The sequence below is a fragment of the Sebastes fasciatus genome, chromosome 1 (genome assembly GCF_043250625.1).
Source record: "Sebastes fasciatus isolate fSebFas1 chromosome 1, fSebFas1.pri, whole genome shotgun sequence".
NCBI classification, from domain to species: domain Eukaryota; kingdom Metazoa; phylum Chordata; class Actinopteri; order Perciformes; family Sebastidae; genus Sebastes; species Sebastes fasciatus.
The window spans coordinates 29711783-29737283 of NC_133795.1; the positions used below are offsets into that span (position 1 = coordinate 29711783).

At 38.6% G+C, this 25501-nt stretch overlaps 1 protein-coding gene across 4 annotated transcripts in view; it reads left to right on the forward strand.

Moving 5' to 3' along the window:
• Nucleotides 1-25461, forward strand: part of LOC141771588 (A-type voltage-gated potassium channel KCND3-like) — a 118166-nt gene extending 92705 nt beyond the window's left edge. The window contains exons 3-8 of one of the 4 annotated variants that reach the window (XM_074642025.1): nucleotides 3072-3240; nucleotides 12652-12753; nucleotides 14697-14723; nucleotides 17566-17658; nucleotides 19643-19902; nucleotides 21362-25461. In XM_074642025.1, coding sequence (XP_074498126.1) covers nucleotides 3072-3240; nucleotides 12652-12753; nucleotides 14697-14723; nucleotides 17566-17658; nucleotides 19643-19902; nucleotides 21362-21596 — 886 coding nt within the window. In that variant the 3' untranslated portion in view covers nucleotides 21597-25461. The remainder of the gene's footprint in view (nucleotides 1-3071; nucleotides 3241-12651; nucleotides 12754-14696; nucleotides 14724-17565; nucleotides 17659-19642; nucleotides 19903-21361) is intronic. The other 3 variants (XM_074642034.1, XM_074642042.1, XM_074642050.1) reach the window with 3 other exon arrangements.
• Nucleotides 25462-25501: the final 40 nt, after the last annotated feature.

Genomic DNA, 25501 nt, shown 5'->3' on the forward strand with positions numbered 1-25501 from the left:
TTGAGTGATCGTTGCACCGTAGTCCGTTTAAAAGATAGCCTTTTAAATGCTATATTGCTTTTCAGCAACCGGTCACATGGTAACGCAGGAGGAAGATTGGCCTTGTGTGCTATGATTAATTTGGCATGCACACTCACCTGTCATAATTTTGTTTTAACCCATTTGTGCCCAAAGACTATAATTACTATGATAAGAAAAACATTTGTTCTGATTGGGCAAAAGTCTTGAAATTTGGTATGCAGGCATACTTTTGGCAAGTATCAGTACGACTTTTACATTTTTAGATCACTTAAAACAAATCACACTATTATTTATAGTTAAAGTCAGGATTTAAAAAGCTAATATTGTGTTTATTAAATGTTTTCCATATGAGATATTTTTTCACGCTGCATGTGTGTGCATATCTTTGATATTCAACTTGTTATGAGTTCATAGATACCAAATACTTTATTGTGCTCTGTGTAGTTTTTGAGATACAGACATGTTCTTATCATACAATATATCTAATATTTGGGCACATGGGACTAATGTTTGTTCTTAAATATAATGGAGTCTTTTGCAAAAACAGTAGTCCCATTATGTGCCCAAATACTAGATATAGTACGATAAGAGAAATTCACCTTTCAGACAAACAGTTTGACCGATTTTTTTAAATGTCTTCATATTTGTGCTTACACCAAATTAAATTTTAGTTGCGGGCACAAATGGGTTGATGAAAACTCAACTCCTGGCATTCAGTCCTTTGATTCTTCACCACTGTTTTAGAGGAAGAACGTACCGGGCGATCCAGCCACAAAGTAGTCAACCTAAGGGAAACACTGATCTAATCACTCTGTTTTTCTCTCAAAATGGCACCTATCATGCACCAGCAAACATTGTTTCCTATTGCTTCACATCACACTACTTGAACTTGATGTCAGCGGCCTCTCCAGGAGAAGATATCCGTGTCTTTCCCCACTGCTTACAAGCTCGTCCTGGAAGTCTGTATTTTGAAATCAATTTGTTCCACTTAACGCCATCCTGGCCCATGGCTTTGGCCAGCGAGTCAACCTTGGCTTCTTCCTGGCCCCGGATCCCACTGGCATGGCTTTGTTATCCCCGGTCTGAGCTGCATAGATAGCAGTGGTCCTATCTCTCTACCTCTGGCCACCTGTTACAGCAGCCAGTCACCTGTGTAATCGAATTATCGGAAGGCCAAAGGAAGCTGAAAACAACAGGAGTTAAAATATGGAACAAAGAAAAGGAAAGCTGCAAAGGCTAACACTGTCTGTAATCACTTCCTTATTCACTCATTCACTAGTATCTTTATGAAAGAGACTTAATAGTTGCTCTAATTAATGATAAAGGTGATATCAGTGATTTCTTTACAGCTTGGTTTCGCTGCCCACAAACAACCCAAAAATCACTAGATGCAGGTTTAACTTGGTGAGCAATAAATTGAAATTGACTATTTTGTGCCCTCACTGACAGGTGTAGTGTGTCATAACTGTGATTTTTGCATTTATTAAATACTGTTGTACAGTGGGATTGCTGGCAAAAACATATTCAAATAAAATATAACAAAGTAAATACAGTGCTCTAAAATAGGGAGTGCTTTCGGACACGTAGCCAAAGTCAGATCAGGAAAAGTACTTTTGAGACCTGCTGGAATAATTCAACCTTGCTGGTTGTGTATGGTGATGTACAGCCAGTAATTATGTTTCCTTTAAAATTGTATAATCGTGTTTTTAAATGAAATTCAGACATTTTGGCAAAATAAAATCCGGGCATTTTTCTTTTTTTTCCCCACTTTGTTTATTAGTTTTCATATAAAAAAAAAAAAAACATTTTGTATACAAAAGTACAGGAAAACAAACAACATATTTTTTTTGTTAAGGAAACAGACAAACAAAATCAAGTATAATAAGATAATCCCCATATTAAAATAATAATAATAATAATAAAACAGAATGATAATTAAAAAACAGACCCCAAAAAAAAAAATCAACAACAATAGATGTTATAGGTGTGTGTGTGTATCTCTATGTGTGTGTGTGTCTGTATGTGTGCGTGTGTGTGTGTGTCTGTATGTGTGTGTGGCGGTTTAGAGTAAATTCTATAGCAAATGATGAAAACAAACCATCACAATCTCAAAGCTGCTCAAGCAGATATGTGATGTGCATTTTTCTTTTAACTACCTTTTAAAGAAACTAATTTGTCATCACATTCTTTCTTATAAGAGGATGTGACACGATTACATAATGAATTGAGCACCAGACGCTTTGATGCTTTGATACATGATGGCAATTAAATTGTCTCTTCTGATCCAAGTCAAGTTTATTTAGCACGTGCACAAACAACCGGAACGCACCAAAGTGCTGTAAAGTTAAAGTGAACAGCGAGTAAAATATCAACAACAATACAAGAATAGGTTGCAATGGGAACATACACGGAAATATTATATTATGTGCACTAATCTATAACAGAGCAATTTATAAAAGTTTATAAAATACTAAAACATTTTAGTATTAAAAGCCGATGAAAATAAGTACGTCTTTAGTTCTCAATTTCAAGGTAATTTGGTTTTGTGTTGTCAATTGCCTGTCAATGTGTGTTAATGGCAATAAAGTATTTTCAAGTACCAGTTAGAAGCTTTTCACCACAGAGTTGATCTGTTCATCAAATTTTAAAAGTTTTAAAAGTTTTTCTTGAGTTGAGTGCCGAGTCAAAAGATGACACCAGGAGGATGGACCATGTGGACCATCTGTACTTGGAATCGGGGCTCCAACTGTTACCGCCTCTTTATTCTTGGATTTTTCTGATGAGAGTCAAGCAGCATGAAATGAATGCTTTGTCTACAGTCTGTCTAATGTCAAGGTGTATTCCAAAACACTCTTTTTTGATATGCCAGCTTGTCTGCTTCATCCACCGTGCAAAGATTTTTATGTTCTCTTGCATTTCCACTCAGGTTCTTTCATGCTCAAATTGTAAATGGGCATAACAACAAGTGGATGGAAACATACCTCGCATATCAAGTCAACACCATGTATCTATTTCAGCACCTTGTCTAACCTCGTCTTTCTCATTTCTAGGTACGGAGACATGGTGCCAAAGACGATCGCCGGGAAGATCTTCGGCTCCATCTGCTCCCTGAGCGGCGTGCTGGTGATCGCTCTGCCCGTCCCAGTTATCGTCTCCAACTTCAGTCGCATCTACCACCAGAACCAGAGAGCAGACAAACGCCGCGCTCAGAAGGTAAAAGTCAGTGTCGTTAATTAATTCCATCTGCTCCAGCAGGGAGATTCATGGGTTATGTGTGGGTCAAATAATTGTTTATGTTGTGCACATACATATAGCAGTGCATGCTTTCGATTTTCAAAAGGCCAAAGTACCACAAGGTTATTAGATAGTATTACGTTGATGAGAATCAATGGGAGTTTGACGTGTTGAGTAGAAATGCTGGCTCGGTGAATACTAATGGTTAAACCTGAAAAACCCTCCTGAAAGATCATCAGATCATTAAAGTAATGACAGAGTGTTAAAGGATCTTGATGACGAATGATTTCGTTTTTTTATCAAAAAGACAGATGACACATTTTACCAACTTAAAAAAGGTGATAGTGAAAAGAGTTGACCCCAATTAGGAATCGCTGTCCTTCAACCTACATCATCCCACAGTTTCCAACACCATCAAACACACACACACACACAGAACATTTTTTGCCCTTCACACCCACATTATTCAACGTCCTTCCACACATGCACACACACTCCCTATCTCTCTCTCTCTTTCTCTCACACACGCACTTTAAATCCAAGTACTAAATGTTCGCTATCCACTCACTACACTCACCCAGTGGCTTGACCTTTCTGCGGGTCTAGATAAGAGCGCTATTAAGTTAGAGAGCAGCTGCTGATAGCTAATTGAGGAGGGAAACGTCTGGTTTGAATCCATGACGATATACGACTCCTAGGTGTCTGGTTTTTCATTAATATATTGCTTTGAATCAGCAGAAGTGAGGAGGAAATAAATGGTAAATGGACTTTATAAAGCTCCTTTTTAGTCTACCGACCACTCAAAGCGCCTCACACTACATGTCAGCATTCACCCATTCACCCACACATCCATACACTGATGGCAGAGGCTGCAAAACACTAACAACAAACAAAAAATCAAAGTAGGTTTGGATACAATCGAGAAAAAGCACATTAATGACGGTCATTCTTTTTACACATGGTTTGACAATTATCATGAAAGGCTACACAGCTGCATGTGATGGATGGAAATTGTTGGATAATGCACTAAAAACAATTTATTAAATTGTTAATGCAATCAAATTAAGTTTCCCACTTTTGAAGGAACTTGTTTTTTAGGTAATCACCTAAAAAAGAAGTGCGAACAAGTGTTGTAAATCACACTGCAAATAAGATGTTTTTTTATAATTTTATTTTCCAAGATGTGAGGCACCATTGTGACATATAACCAAGGTAATAGGAAAGAAAGAAAGAAAGAAAGAAAGAAAGAAAGAAAGAAAGAAAGAAAGAACACACAACCACATAAAAAAAACACTAAAAAGGTTAAAAATATTTTATCAGAAATAATAAAAGCTAACGTACAAAATACACACCTTCATGCCCTCCAACCCACGCACAACCTTCCATCCATGTATACATTCAAATTCATATTATTCACAGGTCTTTCTCTCACTTGTTCCATCACTGACTTCCCTCCTCCGGTCGCACAATGGTACAAGCTGGATAACCTTCAGTATTGTTTACTGTTGGGGAAAGGTGAATTCTAATAAATAAGAAGCAAGGATACAACAGTAACAACACTAACAAACAATAATTTTATAAACATAATACAACTAAGAGGAGAGAAACAAATCGAAATAAATAAATAGGCAAATACATGATAATAATGCTGATAGTAAAAAAAAAGGAAATTGGTTGTTGACTCCTCCCAATATCTATTAATCCATTAGCAATCTATTGCCTATCTGAATATCTGGATTAGTGTACTTTGTATTGAGTGCTACAGGAATAAAACCCAGGAATGAATTAGCATTTTAGCACTTCCGGTTCCCTCGTCTCGAAGTCAATGGGGTTTTAGAATTAGATGCCTGAAATAAGGTCTGTGGTTAACACAAGCTTAAGAGATTTTAACGTTTTGTTCTACGAAATAAAATACGTTAGTAAATATCCAACTCGTCTTTGCTAACAAGCGGTTAAATGAGACAACTAAACGCCTTCACGCCGACTCGTTCATCGTCACAGCCTCGTTGTGTGTGCTCGTGTTCATGTAACCATGGGGTAGTTTGCTTATAGCCCAACGTAAGCATTTTCCTCTGGCGATTGCATTTACACTTCAAAAATCATAAAAAAGATGTTCATTTGTGGAGATTATCCTGCTGAACAAAACATGTCAGTACCATAAACGTTTGTTTGCCACAAAGCTTATTTTTTGCAGTAATCCAAAATCAAATGGAAAAATCCCATTGGCTTTTTGTAGAGGGAACCAGGGTGATGCTAACTTCCTGGTTGGCCTACAAAAATACATCATTCCTGGAGCGCTGAGGTGCAATATCATCTTATTTTGTGTTGTCAATATTGACCCCCACTTTGGTCCACAATGTGCGTCTAAGATTTCCTCTGGTTTTATATGTTAACTGCTCCGTTACTTTTACTTGCTCCATTAGATCCCTCCATTCCTCTACACCAGGGCTTAGTTTCTGCAACCATTTTTTTCTTATAAGTTTAAGAGCAGTTATCTTCATTATTCTCATAAGGTAATTGTCTTCAGTTCTGACTATCCCCTTTGGCAATTTACCTAACAAAATGAGCTCATGATTAATTTTGAGGTCCATTTTCAAAACATAGATGATATCTGTAAAAATATTTTAACAGGACCATAAAATGTGGACAGATAAGATTTCCACATAACTTGCTCTGTGACGCGTTTAAAACTTGTAACCTCTTCATTGACTATTAAATATTGTTTTGATATCGATATTTGTACATCGGCATTGATGAACTGTTGCTTAGCAACAGCTACTGACAGCAGGAGAGACCAGCAGAAGTGCTGGGAGGACAGACATCTGTCTGAATAATATATGAGGAAGCTGTTGAGTTTTATCACTCATCTTCTACAAAACAACAAGTTAAGCCAAGAACATTATTCAATTGCTGAATGACGAGCATCACAGATGTTCTTATATTGAAATATATACAAAATCTTGAGTTGAAATAATTCAACAGCAACAAACAGCCTCGTTCAAGAGAGTTGCATCTTCGCTCTAGCAGCATTTACATTGGCCATTTACTCTCTGCATGTTTCACAAGCTATTGTTTGATGTGGATCTGAGGATTTTCCCTGAAGGACATTTTTAATTGTCCTAATTTTTAACAGTGGTTTAAAACATGTTTTAAACCACGACGGGACAGTAAAACTCTTCAGTAAGACTTAATGAAGTTCTTTTAGAGTTAACGTCTCCTCTGGTTTATCTGCCTCATTAAATTAGTGAGGAGAAACTCTGGGATGCATAACCCACTTTAACTGAGGAATTAATTTATAAAAGCATTATTGAGACGTTAAATGAAATCAAAAAGAAATTACGTTTGAATGCAGTTTTTTTGCTGCAGTTATGGGGACCAGAAGTGGAAAACGCTGATGCACCAGTATCAACATTTTTAAGACCAACGCTGGCCGGATGTGTTTTGCAAACTAATATATTAAACTTAACACTAATCCTTGGTATAGTTCTTTGAAACAGTGGGTCAGACTGTAGCATTTACTCAAACAGATTAGTGCATATTTGTTCTCTAGATCATGCAGTCGTTCCCAACCATTTTCCTAGGGGACCCCTTTTTTTAATCATTGAGTAAACTGACGACCCCCGACTAAGTGAAATATTTTATGGATATCTTATATTATATTCAATGCATAACAATAACAGTACAGAACAACTGATAAACTGTACAATTAACCGAAATAGTTAACGCAATAACTGCAGGAAGTTTGTGTAAAACCAGCAATTTGGATGAATTTTGAGCAGATTATTTCCTGTATATATGCATCGGAGAGTGCATAGTTTTCCTGTATTTTTTAGGGACTTTTAATACAGTTCTCTGTATTGTGTATTGTTTTAACAATCATACATATTTAATAGGCTTCTTTCTTGACATATTCAGTGTTTTCTTCTCCCTGACGCTCGGTCGTTGTTCTGTCAGCTCTTTGGGGTTTTTTAACTGCATACTTTTCTAATGCAGGACGAGGCTGTTTGACAGAGAGGGGAGGCTCTGTGAATATAGCTTGTGTATTCCTTGGCTTTTGGCTCGGCATGAGTGTTGCCTATTTTTAATCCTTTTTCCTTTCCTATTTGTCTTTATGCATTTTAATTTCCTGTTGGTTTTAAGTTGGTCTTAGTGTTTTATTTAGTTTTTGTTGTTTTTATGTTTAACTGTACAGCACTTTGGTCACCTTTTGTTGTTTTTAAATGTGCTTTATAAATTAATTTTGATTGAATTGGATTGGATTTTGATTGGATCCTGTGAAATTTGGTTTATATTTTAAATAATAATCCAAACTTTAAAAATATCAATTTAATTTAGTTTTCTTTACAGAAATGAATACATTTTTTGAAAAAAAAAAATGTTTGAAATTGTCTTGGACCCCTTAAAATCAAGAAGGCCTTGTGACCCCCCCAGGTTGGAAACCAGTGCTCTAGATTCTTTGTAATCTTCTTACACAGCGACAATGCTTTGCCAACCCAGGAAAGTACAATACATTTTGTTGTTTGTTGGTGGAAAACCTTGAGCTCAGCGTGCAGGAGTTGCTTTGTTGGATCGGTCTGTGTAATTTTCTGTTCTTACCTTGCTTTTATGCCCACAACTGTAAAAGGTTAGCGAGTCACCAACACATTTACTGTGCACCTGTGAGCTATTTTTCTTCACCACTGCACAGAAAACCCCTATTATAGCCACATGTGCTCTGTATTTTTCCCTAATAGAATGAGAACAGAAAGAAAAGGAAGAAAAGATTTCTTTTATATTAACCCTGTTCATCTGTCTTTCCTCCTTCTATTACTCCATCTCTCCTGGCCTTCCCTATAGGTCTCATTCGTCTTCATTCTTCTCTAACAACAGGCTGCTCCAGGCTCCCATTACAATTATGTAGTCAACTGGGGATTTGACTTTACAAAAAGGTCTTCTCATGTACCCGTTGTAGCTCCACGGTCAGAAAATAGAAAGTAGAGAATCTAAATTGGATTCAATGATAGTCGTTCCCTGCTAACTACTGCATAGTGAAGGCCTCAGTGCAGAGTGCAGTGTCTCCTCTTCATGTTCAGTCACCCACGGATTGTATAACTAGCAGGAGGAACAACCCCTGATACTAATGTGCCTAATTCCCTGATAAGTCAAAAAGAAAACTTCCCCAGAAGAAGAAGAAGAAGACAGGTTTCTTGTTTTATTACAGCACAACAAAGCGGTGCATCGCAGTCACCATCGGTGTCGGTGAGTGTCGAGGCAGTAAATGAACTGAGGTCACACCGGTAATGGGACAGCAAAGTCAAGTGGAGTCGCACTGAGAGATGGCAGGATGTTGTGTTAAAAAAAAAAAAAAAGACCAGAGACGTGAGGGCAAAACAAGACGGCAGGAGCAATAGAGTAAAGAGAGAAGGAGGTCGGACATGAGGGCGAATGAGAACACAAAGGAGACGGTTGGAGAAAGCCGAGGGAGAAGGTCTGAAGGAGAGAGGCTGATTGGGGTAAAAGGAAAGAAAAAAGGGAAAAGGTCTCTATATGCAGTAGTCTGAATGCTCACTTGTCTGAGAGCTGAACATTTCATGCCTTTTTCCTCTGGACTGCTGCAGTCTGGCTGTCTGACTGTCGGCTTGTGGATGGTAATGTTAGAGCATGTAGGCTTGATTTGCTCAGTCAATCAAGACCACAGATACAAAAAAGTAAAATCACTAGAATCCATCATCACTGGGTTCTGGACAGAGTGTCGAGGAGGCCCATTAGACCCGTCTCTGAACAGACTGTAATTTTAGAGTAATTTACCTCAGAGAAGTTTCTCCAGCCATGAAATACTTCCTCATCCCCCTCAGTTGTAGCCCAGAAACTTAAAAAAAAAAACAATGAGACACACAGTTACACTGGGTGACAAGTTTCTTCATTATGAACATGGGCACTGTGGTTTATTTAAGTCAACACAGACACCATCTTGCTGCCGTGAATACTCACTAGCACCGCAAATGTGTATTAATTCACAGGTGAAAATAGTCCTACAGAAATGCACTTTACTCCTGTTTGAGTAACAATTGCTAAAAACTACACTGCCAAGCTGTAATGCCCAATATTACACATAAAGGTCAGTCTACCAAAAAATAGTTGCATAATGTATTTTGGTGCTGAGGGGGAAGTTTTCTAAAGACAATGGCATAATAATAACAGAAAACCTGCATTTGAAAGACGAGGGAAATTACCAGGCAGGATGGGTCTAACTTAAAGATGCTATCGGTTGATTAGGAAATCTATGATCCAGAGTCTTTGGAGCTTAACCCACATCCGGTAGGGAGTAAGGACATTTTGGACTCCCCTGCACTGATTTTGACCATTTTTCCCAACTTTATTGAATGTAATACACAATGACTGGAATATCCCTTTAAAAATTGACCTCTTCAGTAGGAATGAAAGGGCTTTGGGCTGAGAGCTATTCATAATGTCATAGTGTCATAATGAATTGAGATCGACAAACTAACCCATTGTTGCTTTTGTTTTGTTCATGTTTTTTGACAAAAAGAGAAATACACCAGCCTTATCCTTTAGATTTTAACTTGAGACTTGATGATGATATGACATGACTTGACTTGGTATAGAGAGCCCCTTCCAGTGGACCCCATCGGACCTTATTTTGGAAACAATATGAATGGTAGTCAACGGAGAGACATAAATATCTTTTTATCCTGAATTACGCCACAAATCACATATGATGTTTGTCAATTTAAAACATAATTTTGCAAGTCAAGAAAGTCGTGGTTTGTTGTATTTTTTTTCGTAGTATCATTTAGTTTTGTGTGAAACGGCTCAATGAACTACGTCTCTAGCCTCGGACAATATGTGTCACCAACCAACACTAGCTGGCTAGCTAACCTAGCTATGACCAGGCTCAAAGTAAACATTATCTTATGTGTTTAATCCAGCGACTCCTGGTCTTTTTATCAGCCAGGAAGAGAAAGAACGAGCAAGACCCGTTGCTTTTGTGAGTACATACCAGTATAAAACACACAGGCATCATAGCTTCAGAGAGAGAGAGAGCTGTAACTACGTGACTTTTGGGTGTATAGTCTTTCTAATTACGTATTTTCACAGTCTTATACTTCAACAGTTTTACAACAAACTCCGACTTTCTTGACTTGCAAAATTATGTTTTAAATTGTAAAAAACATCATATGTGTGATTCATGGCGCAATTCAAATGGGATCCAAAAAATATTTATATCTCTTCGTTGACTACCGTTCACATTTTTTCTGAAATAGGGTCCAATGGGGTCCACCGTAAGGGCTCTCTATTAGACTTGTGACTTAAAAGGTGCTCAATACGAAATTCAGAGCGTATCTATTGCATCCACACAGCTCTCAACATGGTGACGGCTGAGCCGGCAGCTATCGTGACTTTCTGACATTGTCTGCTGAGGATGCCATTACTCCTCTATGTGTTTACATAGCAAATAGTTGTTTGCTGCTATATTAACGCTCTGGATATCGAATTTAGCACATTTAAAACTTGTGTCTTAAGACTTCACCAAACTTGCTCACACCTCTGGACTCCAAACCGATTCAGAATTTCATCAGCTCAGAGTAAAGTTTCCGTAGACAACCCTTTGGGTTCAATGGAACTTCAGAGAAGAGGAAGTACTCATCGCCACATCAGTAGGATCAGAGTTATTCTTTCATATTCTTTCCTTTCCTTGTGTCAAGTCGAGCTTTTGATCAACAACAAAAGCAGGAAGGACTCGACAGCGCTTTCCCTTTCAAATTCATTCACGCTTTAGCGGAAGCTACTCTAGGTAGAAAGAAGACGGTTGTGTCTCCCCCCCACCCCTCACCCCCCTTCTTCATTTCACACACTGTGCACGTACATACACAATCATTATTATTACATCTCAGTCTCCAGCATTCCTCACAACTTCACAGGTACCTACAGTCTGACGGACAATTTCTGAGGCATCCAAACTTAATTCTGTTACTTTTGATTTGCGTCTGGGAAGCAGATATTGCTCTGCCTGTCTCCTGTTTCTGAAATGCATTTATCGGGGAAGAGAGAGAGCAGCAGGACAAGGTTAAAGAAATCTCTCACCTTATGTGTCCAGAAGCACTTGAGGCAGCCGTATAGTCGTCCTAATATCCTCTTCATTTTAAGAAATCCCCAATACCATTTCTCTCTCATTTCCTGTCTGCCTCTCTCTATCTGCCTCGCTCTGTTCAGTTATCACATCTATCTTTTGGAGGAGTTATCACATTTATCTTTTTGCTACATCTCATTGTACTGTAGACAAAGAGGAGGTGGAAAACCGGCTTTGAAATTGAACGTGATTTTATATTCAGCTGACGCATTTTTGTAAACTCCTCAGCCTCTTATGGGCAGAATCAGCACTAATGCAGTAAACCGTCCACTGGTTGCGTCTCAGTTGCTGACAGACTACATCAGCAGGTGGTTATATTTTTCTTATTTTTTTTCTGATGATTTGTTGTTTAGGTTGAATCTTCATTATCCTATTTTGAAAGGATGAAACTAAAATCTTTTGGACTCACGCAAAAGTTGCAGTTTCAAAGAGGCGTTCTTCATTGTTTTTATTTGGATCCTCATTAGCTTCCACAAAGTGGTTGTTGGCCTTTACTGGAGTGGATAGAAATAAACGGCAATTTAGAATAATGAGAACAGGCAGAACAAATCCAATATTAGCATCAGGAAATACAAGGACTGATTCTACGGATGAAGGGGTAAACAATGAAAAAAAATAATTTAATGAAAACAAAAACAGTATTAAATCACATCTAATTACATCTATGTGAGATTCATCTGCTTCATGTTCTCATGAGGGCTACAACTAACAATTACTTTTACGATCAATTAATCTTTCTTTGCAGTTATTTTTTTTTATATTTCTTTTGTCTTTGACGATTAATCAATTGGTTATTTTGTATGTAAAATGTCAAAAAATAGAGAGAAAAAAATCCATCACAAGATATTCAGTTTCCTAAAACATAAGACAACAAAAAGGAACAAATATTTACCTCGGACAAGTTGGAACCAGAGGATCAGAGAATGTTTGTACGGTATTATAACATACTGTATGTGCTTTTGCTAGAAAAATAACTTAAACGATAAACCGATAAGCAAAAAAGTTGCGAGTGAATCCCGTCCACATACTTTTGTCCAGTGTATGTTGATGAGTAGAGTTCTGTTCTCATACATAAAGAACTTCTTTGTGAAAACACTCTGATATTGTGGTTGTAAAAGCAGTACATTAGTAGCTGTGGAAATTACTACAGAGCTTATGTGATGAGTTGGCAGATTCTCACCATTAAACACTGCATTAGTCATCTTCTGTGACCTCCCGCCCACCCTGTCTAATGCTGTGACCTCTTCTCTTCTTCCCACGCCCAGAAAGCCAGACTGGCCAGGATAAGAATATCCAAGTCCGGCAGCGCCAACGCCTTCATGCACAGCAAACGCAACGGACTGCTCAACGAACTGCTGGAACTGACGGTGAGAACAACCTCTGACCCTCTGAATGCTAACAACCACCAACAACAAAGTGGGCGTCATGATTACTGGGAAGTGATTTCAAAATGTGTTCATTAAAAATGACACGAAATGTCATCAGATTGTAATTCAGTATGAGAGATTAATCATATTGTTACTTGTCAAACACGCTTCTACTAATTATTTCAGTTCACTGCAATTTCACATCTGCAGTAAACACACACACACAAACATCTACACACTCAAAATGACAAACAATTACTGCTATAATTAAGCAGAGGACAATTTAGAAGTCATTTAGAAGCTATACAAGAGCAGCAGAAGTTGGAGTCATCACGTTGTGGTTGTTATAGAGGGCAGGGGTGATAGCAGAGGAGTTATGCCTATAATCCCCCATGCGGGCGTTATCAGTGTAATCTCACAAAGCACTTTCCTTAGTTGTCTTTCAGTCCTAGACTTAATTTAATCCGCGTCTGTAAAACTGGCAAAGTCAGACAACAGAGTTTGTTTTTACTTTCATTGCTTGTTGTGTCACTCTTGGTGATAATTAGATGGTTAGTGCATTAAAAAGAGAGGCTGAAGTAAACTTCAAAATTGCAGATGTGAACAATGAGGAAGCGGAGGACACTTAAATCCCACACTCACCCAGACTCCTGTTCCTACAAAAGGTGCAGACTGTTTCTGTCTGTCCTCCTCTCTATGATTATAGACAACTGCAGTGTTGTTACATTCTTGTCTTTTGTCACCGCCATACTTTAAACCTGCAATAATTGATTTTTGTGGCGACTCAGGGGTAGCGAAAACAAGTTGTAAACACAACACTTAGAAAGTTGATATGTGGTGACGTTGTGAGCAAATAGTTGCATATTTACACATCAGCAGCAGACACCGAGCAACATTAGCATTTATTTAAAGTAGAGCCCGACCGATACTGGATTTTTGGGGCCGTTACCGATATTAGGGAGTATAAAACTTGCGATATCAATATATTGTCCAACAGTTCTAAAGTTAGAGTGAAGATACTGGCATCATAGGAAACTAGAAAACCTAAAGAATCCATCGGTGTCATAGTAGCTTGTCGCGAAGGAGGCTAAATAACTAGACTCCAAAGTTACGTTAAATTTTTGGCGAGGAAAACCTGTCATGGCCATTTCCAAAAGGGGTCCCTTGACCTCTGACCTCAAGATATGTGAATGAAAATGGGTTCTCTGGGTACCTACGAGTCTCCCCTTTACAGACATGCCCACTTTATGATAATCACATGCAGTTTGGGGCAAGTCATAGTCAAGTCAGCACACTGACACACTGTCAGCTGTTGTTGCCTTTTGGACTAGAGTTTGCCATGTTATGATTTGATCATATTTTTTATGCTAAATGCAGTACCTGTGAGGGTTTCTGGACAATATTTGTAATTGTTTTGTGTTGTTAATCGATTTCCAATAATAAATATATACATACATGTGTGTGTGTATATAGCTAGCTCACTAATTAACTCATTATATCTCATTTGTTATTAATTATACACAAATATAAAAGTGACAAGTTGTAGTTTTACGGGGAGTTACCTGAGGTTACCATGAAATTGCCAAGCAACGAGGAGGTCTCTACCAAAAGATACAGCATGTAACTCCCCTTCAAACCATAACTTATCATTTTTATATTTCAGTTTGTGTATGGATTCAAATGTATTTGATTTTAGATATTAACTTTAGAGTATTTTGAACTCTGAACAGAGCCAGGCTAGCTGTTTCCTCCCGCTTTTAGTTTTTATGCTAAGCTAAGCTAACTACCTCCTGGCTCTTGCTCCATACTGTACTTAACACACACACACAAGGGATTGGTCTTCTCATCTAACTCTCTGTAAGAAAGCAAATAAGCATATTTCTTAAAATGTCCAACTATTAATTTAAATCACATGTCTTTCTCTTTATCTCCACTACTTGCAGACATCAACCAACTTTCAACTTTTTAATGTAAGCCTCCACCACCATGTTCTCCTCCATTTTTTACTCAGCCCTTTTTATTTTATTCTCGTCAACGCCATGGAAAAATGTGTTTGGTAATGCATGAGCAAATTGCCTATATCCTTCCCATCCAGTCCATCACTCTTGCTTTCAGTGACACACTCCCCTCCTTGCAGATGGTTACTAAAATGCATTTGGATCTAATCGAGTCCAGTGCGAAAGCTCATGGGTGTCTGGAAGTGGTTAGAATTATCATATAAATGCCATCTGTGAGTGCTGAGCGACCCACATCCCTCTGCGTGTGTTTGATGAGGCTGCCAGAGTCCTGCCGCATCAAATTACGGTGGTGTCACTGCTGTCAGTCAGTCAGTAGCGCTGCGTGGGTCTGGGGTGGGAGTGAGTGGGGATATATGACAAAGTGACTCTCTCAACCTATAGTTAGATTAGAAGTTCTGGTCTGCTGGTCTTTTTCAGTTTTCCCTGAAGGCTTTTCAATTTTCTGACAGCCATTTATTTGTTACCCAGATCACAGGCTCATTATCATAGAGGGTGATTTATTGATAATCCTGTCAAGTTTTATTATAACCTTGCATAGAAAGACCTTACAGCTCTATCCCTTTAGGTGCCATTAATTTAATTTTCATTTTTCACTTTAGAGTGACAGGATTTATTCCAATTTGCCCTCGTGGTTATCTCCACTGCTCATATCGCTGATTTTTTTTTTTTTTTCCAGTGATTCAACTTGTCTGGTGAGAAAAGTCTCCTCCATTTAAAGGGACTATTTGTAACTTTCAGAAATGCTTGTTAACAGCGACACCTGTGGCCGTTAAGTCAACGAAAGTCAGCATCGGGCTCGCGCTTGCTTGCTCTAAATATACCTGAACGAGCATCGCTCAAAACAGTGAGGCGACACACGTCAGCTAAAACCACAATATCACTCTATATTTCACCTGCTTGGCAGTAATGTTAGCTGACCAGACGAAGGTCTCTCCATGAATAGATGCTGATCCTAGTGTTGACTCTCCCTGCTTCAGACTCCGAGGCTGAAGCAGGAAAAGCAGGTCGGTGCCGGGGCTGAAGCAGGAAGAGTAACGTTATCGTCTCCCGACTGCGCCCGCAGGGAGACACCGGCACCCGGTCGGAGACAATAAAGTTTCTCGCTGCGGAGCCCCGTCACTTCACAAGACACAGAAAACCTCTGTTGGTCTGGAGGAGCTGCAGCAGTTATTTCTGCACAAACGTTCACTAGATATTTTCAGAGCTACTAACTCTTCTGCAGTGTGGAGTGTGCGCGCAGCCTCACGTCTAGAGGTGGATCCCATGCGCGCTCGCATATGTGAGCGCGCATGGGATCCCGACCCGGTAGATTTATACGTGTAAAAAGTTACAAACAGTCCCTTTAAGTCAATACAAGCCATGTAAAAATCAAAGATGGTGGATCTGTGACTAAAATGTCCGAGCTCTGGGAAATAATCATGATACAGTTCTGGATACAGGCTATTTGATGAAGTACCTTGATTTGTCAGGTATTAATAACTGGTTGAGCCAAAAAGAGACAGTCCCATCAGGTAATTATGTCTATAATACAAACTTGAAATTTCAGAAATGTGTCTATGCCACAATGTTTATCTATAATGGAGTATAAAATGACATATATATGATACATTTGATCCATATCACCTTCTCCTACTCACAGCATTAGGAGAAATTAAAGAGCCAGTCATTCTCCATCAGTTGAGTAAGCTGACTTCCTCTCTTCAATTAAGATATAATACAAGATGTGAAGAAAGACTTCCTCAGTGAGGATAACACTATCAGGGTCACATTCCAGATGGATTCTATCAAATCAGCTTCTTCCGTTACATGAAAGTAACCTTGAACCTTGCCACAGGTCTCAGTCTCTAGCTATACGATGTATGTAACAGGGCCTCTGCCACAGGGCTGATCCACACATTAAGACATCAGAAGGCGTAGTTTTCTCATGCCCACATCACTGTATTGTTCATGTGTCTGGAATCTGAATGAGAGTCCTTGGGCTGGATCGCCACCCACCTAAATCCTTTGAGTAACAATGTGCGCCGTGGGGAGGGAATTAATTTGTTTTCAGTTTTCATGTTTTTTGGCAATTGTGATTACTTTGAGACTAAGCTATATTGGAGCCGGAGCTTTGAAACCAAGTCCCGTTTGGAGAAATACCAAAAAAAATGGTTCCATAAGTTTCTGTTTTTCTCAACTCTTGTTTTTCCTCTATCTGATGCTTCATACATCAATAACTGTTCTGCTGCCTGGAGCATCACATGGCGCTCAGTGGTACCTACTTAGATAATTAAGTAAGAGAGCTGGCAACAACACCGCTTTTGAATTTTATTAGTTCAGTAAATTCAAAGGGGGAGTTATTTTTTCAGCTTGCTTACACAAGGAACCAAACTAAAGGCAATTACAGTATTAATGGCACAAAAGATGCACAATAGAGACAATTAATTTTAAACAAAGCACTTGCCAAGGCTGAGGGATCAATTCACACCGAGCAGAAATGTGGTCCGTTATGTAACTAATTTGCTAGTAAGTTATTTAAAAGCAAACAGCAGGAGTTGTTGGCTACCTGCTCATAATGGAAATGAGAGTGGAGTCAATGAGCACGAACCAAGATAGCCCAGTTTAAAATGGGAGACACGAAGCAGAACCAAAGTATCACGTCTGACTTTTAATTACTGATGACAAAGTTCATATCAAAGAGTTATTTTCTGCACAGAGTTAGAGGCTTTAATGAGTGACAAGGATGCACCAACAATTAAATTTGTCAACATTCATCAATTTTGTGTGTGTGTGTTTGTCTGTGTGTCTTACTAAGGATACAGAAGAGGATGAGCAGAAGCTGGCTAAGTCCACCTCTCTGTTAGAGAGCCAACACCACCACCTACTGAACTGTCTGGAGAAAACCACTGTGAGTACACTCCAACACTTCTCTATCTTCATTATCTATCTACATTAATGAGGTTGAAATGATGTGTTAATTGTCATTTAAGTATTGAATCATGATGATGTTTTATACCAGAGGAAAAAAGACAAAAAAAAGGTTTGCGCACAACATGTACAGTACTGCAGGGTCAGAGGAGCTGGCAACTGCAAGATAAACGCAGAACCAGAAAAAAAAATATTAACCACAAGTGTTTGTATAGAAACTGCCGGTGGTAAAGGAAGTACTCAGATCCTTTACTTAAGTAAAAATACTAATACCACCCTCTAAAAATACTCAGTTACAGGTAAAAGTCCTGCATTGAACATTTAACTTAGGTAAATGTATGTAAGTAAAATCAGAAAACATACTCAAAGTATTAAAAGAAAAATGACTCATATGACAGTTATACTATTATATCATTAGATTATTATTATGCCTACATTAATATAAAAGCATCATTTTACATTTGAGTTGGAGCTAACTTTAACTATTTCATATAAATGACTGCAACTAATGATTATTTTCATTATGAATTAATCTGCTTGTTATTTTCTCGATTAATCGATTGATTGTTTGGTTTGTTAAAATTCAATAAATGCCCGCAGAGCCCAAAGTGACACCTTCACAATGCTTTGTTTTGTCCAACCAATAGTCCAAAGCTCAACATTATTAAAAATAAATTCAAATTATTCGAATAATTTAAAAAAAAGGAAACGCAGCAAATACGCATATTTGAGAAGCTGGAACCATGAAACTGTGATTTTTGCATGACTAAACAATTATTAAAATAGTTGCCCGTTAATTTTCTGTCAAAGAATTACTCGATAATGGTTTCAGCTTTACTTGTACATTTTTATATGTTTGTGTGCAAAAACCTTAAATCTTAATCTTTAAATGAACTAGTAACTAAAGCTGTCACATAATTGTAGTGGAGTAAAGAGTACAATAATTTCCCTCTGAATTGTAGTCAAATTATAAACTGGCATGAGAAGAAAATACTTAAGTACCTCAAATTTGTACAGTACAATGTACAATACTTGAGTAAATGTATTTAGTTACATCCCACCTCTGGAAACTGCACAGTCAACACGCAAAAATGTTATGATTATGGGTATTTCCTTATCTTTTTATTAATAACTCATATAATGTGTTTTTTTCCACTGTATTTTGTGTATATATATATACCGTGTATATATTTTCATTTATTTTATCCTGTATCGATTGTCTGAGACACACACCTGTATGCCATCAGCCTAATCACTGCACATACTGTGTTGGTGTGAAGTCAAACCTTTGACCCACTGCACGATACACATTGCTCTTGTCAGTGTCAATAAAAGAGCCTTCACCATATTTTTGCGGGTTGAGTAACATTTCCTACCACTCCCAAAGTTGATTCATCAGAAGCTTGTACTTGACACTGATTTTCCCGGTAGCTCCCAAATCCTCCAGAGCACATCCAAGAGAGTCTCCAGGGAGTTTCATTGCTGTCAGAGATGTCTATCGCCGTGACAGTAATGTTTTCCTTCTCGTCTAATCCGTGCCTCGGCATCAGTTGGATGCAAGACACAAATTGTTGGCAAAAATGCCTCAAATGTTTACATAGCAGTTTGACAAGTTTCAGTGGAGATTTTGTGAAAGTAGAGATTGATCCCAAGTCTGCACAGTGATTTGAATGATATGGACAGTGTACTCTTTTAAGAGCTGCTGTTTTGCAAAAGGTTTTTGTGTCAAAAAAACATAGATTTGTATAGAACAGTGACACTGGATCCACTCTCCATTCAGCAAAATACTAAGTTTTTGAATGTACTATTAGTTTATTATTATAATCATTTCTTTGGTGTATTTATTTGTAAAATTAGAAATGATATCACTAAGGCATCGTCTTTTATTTACTTCAGAGTCTGTCTCCTCTCTGCACCAAACCCTCCCTGTGTATTTAAACCACCATCCTGTTTCTTCTCTCCAGGCTCATGAGTTTGTGGACGTGCAGATGTTTGAGCAGAACTGTTTAGAGTCGGCGTTACAGACCTACCCGTCACGCAGCCCCTCTATATCCAGCCACGACAGCTCTGTGGGTACCTGCTGTTGCCGCAGGGCAAAGAGAAACACTCCTCTGCCCAACGCCAGCCTGCCCTCCAGCCATCCCATCGCAACACACCAGGGCCCTCTGCAGGAGCTCAGTGCCATCCACATACAGTGTGCTGGCCAACCGTTACACACCACCAGGTAAAACTAAAGGAGAGCACAAACACACAGCAGCAGAGGGAAGGGGGAGGCTTTGCATCCAGGTTGTTCGCTGAATTCTAACAACTTTGTGAGGGGCAAAGAGTTTACAATTTAGCTGCTCACAACATTTCCACTTAAAGTGTAAGTTCAGGTTGTAGATTGTTTTGCTTTTATGTGCCAATGTTTTGAGATCCAGTATCCTCTGTTCACCTAACCTGACCCTGTCAGATGTTTTTTTACACATAACCATCTGAGAAACCGTCATTGGAAACTGTTTGAAAAAGGGCAGGCACTTTCAAAAAACACTTGGCAGGTGATTGGATGAACCATCTGTCAATCAAACTAACCAAAGCGAAACTAGTTCCGTACTTTGCTCTTCTTTCAATGAAGAAGTACTCGCCAGTTCTGATATAATTTATGCTATTGCAACATTTGCGCTAACCGGTCTCAGGTCTCACACACATAAGCCACACCCCTAGCTACCAGTAGCTCCTCAGAGGACGCTGATTGGTCTGTTGTCTGGTTTGCCGGACACAAACGCATTACTTGAAGCCTGACAAGATGGATTTTCGTGCAACATTTTAATCCCGCGATTCTCGCGTGACATCGCAAGAATCCAGCTGCTGTGCAAGGTTAACTGTACACCTCCAAAGCATTTAAAAGTCCTTACTAGTAGTTTTTTTCAGAAACAACATCCTAACTCTGGATATTAAACTGTATCTTTTTTTTTTGGTTGACAATTTCTGAGAAAAATCCCATAAGGTGGTTACTGTGGAATAGTGAGTTAACTCAATGAACGTCAGAGGATAGGCAACATCTGCTTGTCTACCCTCCTTTAATTAAGGAGATGATGAATGAAATTAAAATCCCTGTATAAGACAGATGTCAGCACACCTCTCTGTGCATTCAGAGAAAATTACATTCACTTCCTTTTTTGGAGGGGGTAAATGGGTAAAAAGTCTGTTATTTCCAGAACAATCAATAGGGGGGAGGGACTGTAGAAACATTGTACAATATCATCTGTTAATATTTTGACATAGTCTTCGTCTCTGTATCAATTTTCAAATTAAATTAGATTTATTAGCTAATGATATGTTGCCTGAACTTGCATTCATAATAACTTTTTACTTTTTAAATAAAAAAGTAAACCGAGCAGCTTTATTAATAATAACAGTTCGTGATATGTTAATTAAAACTATGACACAGTAATATAAAATTGCACACAAAGTGGTTCACTTTCTTATCATATAGGTATGTTGAATATTTGTTTTTCAATTATTAGTTAATGGCTCAAATGTGACGTGTTCGTGGAATAGTCTGGGTGAAGAAGTATGCCTGTTATGTACTTCATCTTGTAGACAGTGGTATCTCAAACATTACTCTATGCACTCTGCACATAGCCTGGATAGATGAACATTCAAAATTTGTACATAGTTTCGGTATTTTTCCTTTTCTCTAGTCGTTTGAACCTCAACCAGAAAACCAATGAAAGTGGCTGGATCAACAGCAAAGGCGGCCGGATCACCACGGCGATCATCAGCCTCCCATCGCCCCCCGCTCTGGCCCCTGATAGCGATGGCCTCCGCGGGCCCCCACAGAGGAGGCCGCCGCCACCCCCGGGTCACCCTCCTCCAAGCATCCAGACCACAACAAGCTCAGCTGGCAGCAACATTGTAAAAGTCTCTGCTCTGTGACTCTCTGGACGACAGATGTAACTCAGCTCAGCAGGAGGAAAGAAAGGAGGAAGAAGAAGAAGAGGAGGAGGAGGAGGCAAAGCAGGTCACACTACCTTTATGGACGCACCATGTCCCGTATCACAGGGTCAGCAGGAAGAGCGCTGTACTCCAGAGGAGTTTAAAAGAAGACAGATGATGAGGAGCCATAACTGAGGTAGAGGATTGTAGATAATGTGAACCGAGAATCACGCACTCGTCATGTCGTGTATGTACTGTAGATACGGACAGAGTCGCTGCATTTCTAATAGTTTCTAACAGCAGTACAGGTGTTTTACAGCAAGTGCTGTGGAAAAGATTGAAAGACATTGTGCAATTAGCATATCCGTACATCAGCAGATGCTGTTCGACGTACCACGATTTCACAGTAAATTTAAAGTGAATTCACAGTGAAATAGTGAAAAGGATATGTTTGTCGACTTTAAATGTGTTTGAAGAAAGATGAAGTGTTGAGTGTTTTTACTTGAATTTAATTGGTCTCGTTTGTGTTATGTGTCGTTTGTCTTAAGTATTTTGAGGGAAAAAAACAATTGAACTTTTAGCTTTTCTTTACAGCATCATTTGAAAAGTCACGGTACCGACGATGCTGTTAATATCATATCGCTGAAATGTGAGTTTGATGGGTTTGAGACTGCAAAGAGTGTTTTTTGTTGGAAAAAATTTGTATCTATTCATTGTGTCAAAGAAATCAAACCAAACTGTGCTTTTTAGTTGTTTCGTGTTTAAATGTCTGACTGGAGGGAGTGAGGCTGACCTGACACTGTCTTCATGACTTACTGTATAGGCTTTCATACTGAGATGAGACAGAGCAGTGGGTCTCAGCTTGAAAGTAAAAACCCTCCAGCTGACCACAAAATGACTTTCAAGTGAAGGTTTATGATTAAAGGACAAGGCCGGTGTTATTCTATTTTTATTTATTTTTTGTCAACCAATAACATGAAAAGAACAAAACCAACCGTCTGTGTTAGTCTGTCTCTCAAAACTTTCAGATTTTCGCACCCAAGACCCAAGCCCATTTGTTCCTACTGAAGACACAAATTACAGAAAGGCATCACAACACAGTTTTTTTAAAACAGCTTAGCAACACATGGGCATTGCAGTTTCTAGCAAACGTTACTCAAACAGGAGTAATAGTGCAGTTATTTAGGACTATTTTCAGCCGCGGATGAATACATATTTGAGTTCAAGTAACAGCAGCAGGACGGCGTATATGAGGAATAAACTGCAGTGCCCATGTTCACTGTAATGAAAGAACATGTCATTCAGTGTAGCTTACAGATGTGTTTTTATGGAGGTCTACTACACATAGGCTTTGGCTGCCCAGACAATACTTGTAAGTAGGATTGATTCATTGTTGATTTTGGTGTTTTCATTGGATTTGAGGCGAAAAATATAGAATAATTCCAGTAATGAAATGATATCCAGTTTATATCAATGTGATTGGTGGTTTTTGTCCCTGTGGAATAATTCAAAGCTGCAGCTGTTATGCTGCCTCTACTCGCCGAGTGTCGTGGGCTGAGAGGGAGACGAGAAAATGATAATGTGAGCATGAGTGGGCATTTTAGGCATTGAATACCAAAAAGGTTGAGCACCACTTTCATATCAAGCAACCAGTCCTAGAACATTACAGGAAGGAGGCCAATTCATGTTCAACCCAGATTTTTCAAACTAAAACTGAAACTAAAAAGCTACATGAAAGCTGATTATTTGTAGAGTTTTAAAAAGGAGAGAACAAGGGTACAATATGCAAATGTAAAAATGTTTTTGGGGAATCCAGTTGCTCTTCTTTTGGATGAAAATTGTATTTTGTCATCTTCTCTCTCTCTCTCTCTTTTTCTTTGAATAAATTCTAACAAAGCAGAAAAAAACAAGATTGGTTGCCTTCAGTTGTACCATTTTGTGTCTTGAGTTAAACTGTCAATGAAGAGATGCTGTTTCACAGCTGACTACAGCGTGTTCATGAGAACTTGAAAATATCTTTTCCTTTTTTAAATAATTGTGACAGTTTCTAAGTTTCAAATGTACTTTAAAAACTTTTAAGTTTACATGTTTTAAAGAAAGCAAGTAAATGAGAATACATAGGAAAACAAGTTTGACAGAATAATCCCAACTCAAGGTCATCTTTTCTAGCTTTTTCAGAGCTTTTAACTGTATAGCACCGTCTATCATTAACAAATTAGCTTTTGCTAAGTTGTCATGGAGACGGATATGTTGACATGCATAAAATGTGCTTTTCTTTTTAAGTCAACATGGATAAGAAGTACTAAAAGTGCTGTTGAATTAAATAACAGCTACAGAGCATGCGGAGCCTGCACTGATGAAGACCATGTGATATGGTTGAAAGCCTCAGCAAAAGGCATTAAGAGGACCTTGAACTGGGTCTGTTCTGTCAAATCATTTCCAAGGTCAATTAAGAACTTTGAAGCTCAAGAATAGGTGATTAATCAGCAGCTCAATCATGATAGTCTCAAAGATGATCACAAGATGGCAGAAGTGATGCATACTGACACTGAACAAAATGATTGAAAATTATTACAAAAACATTTGTTCTAATCCGGCTCGGAGCCCTTCTGTGTGGAGTTTGCATGTTCTCGCCGTGTTAGCGTGGGTTTCCTCCGAGTTCTCCGGCTTCCTCCCACAGTCCAAAGACATGCAGGTTAATTGTTTACTCTAAATTGCCCGTAGGTGTGAATGGTTGTCTGTCTCTATGTGTCAGCCCTGTGATAGTCTGACGACCTGTCCAAGGTGTACCCCGCCTTCGCCCAATGTCAGCTGGGATCGGCTCCAGCCCCCCCACCCTCCTAAATAGACCCTAAATAGAATAAGCGGTTACAGATGATGGAGGATGAAGATTTGGTCTGGATTATGGCCTTACTCCTGCACTCATATATTATTTATATTCCGCTGCACATTGTTGTTCATTTGAAGTTGATAGACGGCCTGGTGTTTGGAATAGTTTGTGACTACTTGCCAAGTGTGCTCTGGTTATCTGTATCAAATAAACAATGTGTTTATTTGTCTTTATTGTTTTTTTGCTAAAGTGGAAACTATGATTAAACTGTAGTGTTTTTTTCGATCATGAATCACCAAGTGAAATTGTTTTGGCTGTATCGGTATACTTTGTGTTGCATTCCTGCATTTTGTCACATTTTAAAAAGAAGGTGAACGTATTTGTGCCAAAAGGGTCACTTTTCCATCCTCTGTAAGAACAACAAAGTAGTAGTACACTTAATGCTGCTATATAAAAAAATTACAAACCCTATAGATCATTTTTCCTCTCACTGTTAATGCTGAAAATAACGAGCGTCCACTCCGTCGTGGTGTTCATAGCTTGGATCTTGGTTTACACAGTATCTACACATTAAGGCTTTTTGCCGTATCATAGATCACCACCATGCTTCAACAACAGAAAGCACTTCTCTCACTGATACTCGTTGTCATTATATGATTCACTTGACTTCAAAAGGCATTGTGGGGGTCAATTTTTTAAAAGTCTTGGCATTGCTGTTTGTGTAGTTTCTTATCTTTTTATTCTTTTGAACTGAGCTTTTCTGTCCGTTTGCTGTTTACCGTATTCTGTCAGTTTATTTGTTATAACAGCTATGAAGTGTCAGATGAGAATTAAAATCTGCCACAGCAATCGAGTGTCGTCTTTCTTCTCGCTCCTGTCACTGACGTGGAAACGTTTGCATGTATAAAAAGGTCCCTCTTTTTAAGAATGGGCACCACCACCCAGGCCCTGGTTTCCACAGGCACTGTCCCCGACCTCCTAAAAAATAATAATTTAATGGAAAAAGAAACATTTCAGGGTGTTTAGCCTGTGCTTTAAAAGTCCACAAATCTTCGATGAGTAAAGGAGTAGATAC